The 6,000-nt window shown below is 37.1% G+C and overlaps 1 protein-coding gene across 1 annotated transcript in view; it reads left to right on the top strand.

The window, feature by feature from the left end:
* Positions 1 to 398: 398 nt before the first annotated feature.
* The window catches only part of LOC110452117 (peroxisome biogenesis factor 1-like), a 41,248-nt gene continuing 35,646 nt past the window's right edge, over positions 399 to 6,000 (top strand). Inside the window, exons 1-5 of the mRNA XM_021500451.1 lie at positions 399 to 569; positions 1,795 to 1,944; positions 3,154 to 3,237; positions 4,092 to 4,206; positions 4,586 to 5,604. Coding sequence (XP_021356126.1) covers positions 471 to 569; positions 1,795 to 1,944; positions 3,154 to 3,237; positions 4,092 to 4,206; positions 4,586 to 5,604 — 1,467 coding nt within the window. The 5' untranslated portion in view covers positions 399 to 470. The remainder of the gene's footprint in view (positions 570 to 1,794; positions 1,945 to 3,153; positions 3,238 to 4,091; positions 4,207 to 4,585; positions 5,605 to 6,000) is intronic.

The raw sequence follows: 6,000 nt of genomic DNA, 5'->3' as shown, positions 1-6,000 counted from the left end.
ACCTGTGGTAGGTTTTAATTCAGTGGTAGAGCGTCCGCCTAGGAACCTGGAGATCTAGGGTTCGATCCCCGGTGGAAGCACATGATTCTCTGTCCCGTTACATACCGTTAAATCATCGGTAAAGCATTACTATAAGCATTTTTTCTTATAGAAAACTGCTGTTACGTCACAAAACCGTTACACAGCAATTACCATGTTTTGTAGTATGCATTTTCTACACAAAAAAAAAGATTAATTAGAACATTCAAATAATAAATTTTAAGATAAACGACGAACTATGAAAAAAATGCGAACATTTATTCATTATTGAAGAAAAAAAAAGTAATTACTGAAACTGCTGTAAGGCAACACGAGTTACTGCCCTTGATTAATTACAAAACCGGAAGCTGAAATTTAAAGATGGCCGACCAGAGATACTTTCACACCCACTCGAGAGAAGTCACTTTGTAGTTATCATTCTAGACACCAGAATGAGCTTCCATGTGTTGACTGTCAGGTTTGTCGCCGACAAGAACTGTTTTGTTGCCCTCGCGCCAGATGTTAGCAAAGCTGCATCAAAAAATGGAGAGGTAAAACATAATTTTTAAGCGTGGCATCTCCGAAATAAACTGTCTGCATCCATTTCTTTATATTATTATAGGTTATTCTTCATTTATTTTTAAAAGACTATGTGTTAAGTAACAAGAGCGTCATCTAACCATACCATAAAACTAGCCTAGATATCCTTTCAAAGTCCTTGTAACTTTAACTATCTGGCTTTCATCAAGGTACTTTATAGCCTCGTCTGTCAATACACCCATAATATAATGTTATGGATGTAATGACAGAGGTGACTGTGCGTTAATGATTATACTTTGGGGCTACTGTAACAGTAGAAAGATAATTGGGATTCGAACCCCGGATCCTCCGAACTCTTAGACAGACGGAACTACAATTGGAACTACATGGATGCCGGCCGGTGCTCATAACGGTCACTACATTCCTCCCTCCTTTTTCTAAGTCTCTGTCCCATATTAAACAGCTACATATATTTACAACCTAGGTTCAGATATCCCCTTGCAAGTTTAACCCCAACATGGATTGGCATGCTCACCACTAACAGGAAAACACAGTCAGATTGGGATTCAAACCAAGGACCCTCTAATTGCAAACTCTAGTAATTAGGCACTCTACCAATTGAGCGACCTGGTACATAGATGGTGATCATCCCAGTCCAGTTCTGCTTCACAACCAACAGTCTTAGACTCGGGAATCAGATCATCTGGGTCACCATCAGATTTGACTGATTATCCTCTTGTCTAGCCTGAAATATCAGGTCCCAGGTTCGAACCCTGGTCTGGCTGTTACATTTTCTCTTTCTCTTGTTACAAAATTGGTGAGCTTGCAAACCCTTGTTTCAAGCATTGGGGTTACACTTAGCAAGGGGATACCTAAACATGGGATGTAAATAGGTGGGAAGACTTAGAAAAACGAGGGTGGAATGTAGCGAACTGGACTGGGTCAATGGTCGGCGACCAGGTAGCTCAATTGGTAGAGCATCCATCTAGAGTATGGAAGGTTCAAACCCTGGTCTGGCCGATATATTTTTTCTCCTTCCCCTGTTACAGAGATAGATAATAGATAGATAATAAATGTAGAAACTTGCATTATGTCAAAATACTCTAGGTTGAATAAAACAAATTTCATTGCACTAGGGAAAACTGTGATTTACTATATTTATCCATGCTAATGAAAACTTGTGGAATACTAAGTGAGAAACTGATGTTAAAATAATTTATTCTAATTTTCCTGTAGGTCAGTGTATTTGAGTTGACTTTTGGAGATGATTCAAAAGTGTTTGTAAGCTGGTCAGGGGAGATAATCCGAACCAACACTGGAACAGATGGTGTACTGCAAATCAACGGACTGTACGGGAGCAAGCTGGGATTGAAGGATGGAGATCAGGTATTCTTTTTATAACCACTGAAAAGTTATCTTGTATACCTGTGTAAATTGATTACTTGATATAAGTATCTACTCTTCCAGTGAAAGCTTCCTATGAATAACAAGCACCTGTCCAGATCACCATGGTGGATAATTAATATTTAAAGGCAATATATATTATATGTTAACCATAAATAATTCAAAATGGATTCTAACTTATGCATAATGCTTCTGACTTTTGTGGTCACCATTTATACCTGTCTACAGCAGTCACCTTTCAAAATTCCACATGTCTATATTGTCATCTTTCTATGACATAGACTTGTTCAAGGTGGTCACATTTAAAAAAAAAACGGTTATTGATTTACAGTGAGCACCTTTGACTTTTTATAAAACACACCTGTATATAGTGGTCATATTGTCTATTAATGCTGTAAAAGTCTATTATAGTAAACTTTCTATCAAATATACCTGTCTATTTTATTCACCTTTCTTTATTAGTACAGGTGAATTAAAGTCACCTTTCTATAAATACAGCTCAGAGCTGTCTTTTGTAATCAATTTTGTATTTTAAATACCTGTAAATTTAGGTCACCTTTCTATAATACACCTGTCTATTGTAATCACCTTTGAATTTTGAATACCTGTGAATTAAGGTCACATTTCTATAAATAGACCTGTCTTTTGTAATCACCTTTCCATTTTGAATACCCGTAAATTTAGGTCACATTTCCTTAAAAAAACAACTGTCTATTATACTGACCATTGTATTTTAAATACCTGTAAATTAAGGTCACCTTTCTATAAATACACCTGTCTATTGTAATCACCTTTGTATTTTGAATACCTATGAATTAAGGTCACCTTTCTATAAATAGACCTGTCTTTTGTAATCATCTTTCCATTTTGAATACCTGTAAATTTAGGTCACCTTTCCTTAAAAAACACCTGTCTATTGTAATCATCTTTGTATTTTAAATACCTGTAAATTAAGGTCACCTTTCTATAAATACACCTGTCTATAGTAGTCCACTTTCTCTAATACATACTGTACCAGCCTGTCACCTGTCTAAAACTAACACCTGTCTATAATGGTCACCTTTCTATAGCATGTATCTTTCTACACCAGTTCCTCAATTAAAACATGATTAAAATACACATAAATATAAGAACACTTTAAAAGGATGTTTAATCCATCATGTATTGCAATTTTTTTTCACTTTTCCCAAGGTAATTGTACGCCACATCCCCGGTGTCCATGGTGCCACACGAGTTGGAGTGGAGCCATTGTCAACTGACGACTGGGAGATACTTGTAAGTACACAAACTCTATCAAAGGAACTGTTAGGTCAACACATTTAGACTTCAGAAATACAAAGGTAACACTTATGAATTCTAATTGTAATGTCCAAATGCAAGGAGGGCACAGGTTTATAATATATGGTAATTTGGTTTCCTTCTCTCAATAGAATTTAATGGAATGAAATATTGAAAGCTGTGGACAATGAATGATCTTATACATGTGTGGCATATTTTAACTGTACATATAATTAAGGTTGGCTTCTAGCTTTGAGCTAGAGGGAATTTCCCTTTAGCTCAGTGGTAGAGCCTCCGACTAGGAACCTAGAGATCAAGGGTTCGATACCCGGTGGTAGCACACTATTCTCCCCCTGTTACACATGTATACAATAATGTCCTGCATACTTACTGTATTGTGGAACAGCCAACAAGAACTAAATTATATATATGTATATTATACTGATAGCATTTTGTTGAAATGGCACCAGATATCCTGCTCCAACAGTTTGCCCATGGGTAATACATTGAAACAGTTATATTATTAAAGGGGAACATATATGTGCTGGTGTATTGATCATGGTATTTCCAAATTGAATACCTAGGTAAAACTGGGGAGATGGCACCCTGTTCCACATAAGTAATTAAAACTGTGTTTTGTGTTCCAAATTCAATTGAGTTTTGATTGATTCAAGTGAAAAAACTGTATAATATTGTTTATGTTTTTGATTTGCACCTTAGAGCATACAAGAGGGTGGGGGGCAGAACATATTTGACACTTTATTAAGGGTTGGTGGGATGTTTTATTACTTTTCTTATACAAAATGTATATGTTTGAGAAGAAAAAACTGAGATTGCTGAACTTTTTATAGGAGCGACATGCAGGCTACATAGAAAGTCACCTGCTGGACCAGGTTAGAGTTGTATGGAAAAGTCAGATCTTACCTGTGTGGGTGGAGAAATCTACCTGTGTCTTCCTTAAAATAGGTAAGTGATACATCACCCATGTGTCTTCTTGGTTGATAGTCTGTATTTGTTCCCAATTTTCAAACAATTTCACATTTATTCAGTTGATCTTGATGACCCCTGCTATGGAGCAGTGACTGTGAAGGTGACAATCATATTTTTCTGTGTCTGTCTGTTTGTCCTTCCTTTCATTGGGAATCCAGGGGGATTTTTTTGGTCTTAAATCAGTGCTTCATTTCAAAGTATGTTAACTTAAAATACACAGAATCTCTAATGTGATATCGCATATCACTGACTTGGTATAAAGTGAACCCTGTATAAATCTGCCAAGTAGGTTTGGTTAACACAGATTAAACTGTGTATGCCTCTGGAGACAATCTTAACATTCCTATTTTAACAGGTACAGTTGACCCTGACAGAAGCTGTGTGATTCTGAAAAATGAGACCGAGGTGATTGTGTCGCCAAAGGTCAGAAATACTGGAAACATGGGCATGACAACCAGCGGAACGTCAACCAAATCCAGTCAATCACGCGAGTCCTTCAAAGGTCATTTCAAAAGGTTATCTAGCACCAGTGGCATCAGCGAGGACAGTAAACAAAGCTCAAAAGCAGGAAGTCGACGAGACTCTTCCGATGGAGGGGGGCCATCGTCGTCATCAGAAAATGGATCACCATCTCGATGGGGCTGGAAGGAGCTTGTACCTTGGATACTCGGGGTACAGAAAATTAACGCAAAGTTACAAAGCCTCTCTGCAAATCTAGATCGTACAGACTTAGGACAAAAACCAGACAAGTTCCCAGTGGGTATCAACATTGTACTGCGTGTTCAGTCTCTCAAGGTGACTTATGATATACTGGCTAAAAGTTTAAAGGACAGTTTCAAAGATGAATTGTCAGACTCAAACGAAAAATCCCTGTTTCTTCAGCAGCCTGCTACAGTATTTGTTAATTACAAAGATATACATGATCAAACTGACAGAGAACTTACTGAAATTCCGACATTTTTCTATGCAAGATTGTCAAAACTGAACTCGCCAAAGGAGGAACTGGAAAAGGCTACTACCCCGAAAAAGGAAAAAGATGAAGAACCTGTGGATAGTAAAAAACTTCAGAAAAAATTGAGTGGATCAACAAATTCAATGTCATCAAGCGGACGATCAGATAAAGAGAGTAAGCTTCTGAGCTGTTATGTCAGAGTGGTGGTCATCGATGATAAAAAGATGAGTTGCGATAAAAACTACGAACATATGATCTTGACGCTCTTAAAAGAGCAGCAGTGTATACCTGGTCATGTGATTGTCAATGGTTTGTTACGACGGCTTCTGGAACTTGACGTGACAAGGAGGGTGTGGCTACAGACTGTCGCTCTGCCCCAGTCTAGTAACGCCCCCTACCAGCTATATCCTGTCGGATCTGTGGTAAGACGTAAATTATATTTTGATTTAATCATCAAGTACTGTACATGTCAGAAAGGGAAACCATTTATTTCAAGGAAAATCATAAATTTTTGTCTGCTGAATTTTTGACATTTTATTGTTTGAAACAAAATTGCCCAAAGTACATAGTAAAGCAAAATATTTTTGTGCTGTAAAATGTTTTGCTCATTTTGCATTTCATATAATCATGAAAATAAGCATGTGCAGACATACTTGTACACCATGAAGTAAAGTATGGAGCATCATTGTCTACACCAAAAAATTCTACTTTTACTGTTTGGTTCAGTATGCAAGCTCTCATTCTATTGGTCATTAAGTATCGTTGATTATGTAACCTGTCATTCTATTGGTTCCCAAATATTCTTGATTATGTGACCT

This window comes from Mizuhopecten yessoensis, unplaced genomic scaffold (assembly GCF_002113885.1).
Source record: "Mizuhopecten yessoensis strain PY_sf001 unplaced genomic scaffold, ASM211388v2 scaffold6411, whole genome shotgun sequence".
Classification (NCBI taxonomy): Eukaryota; Metazoa; Mollusca; class Bivalvia; order Pectinida; family Pectinidae; genus Mizuhopecten; species Mizuhopecten yessoensis.
This window is presented reverse-complemented; position numbering and strand designations above follow the sequence as displayed.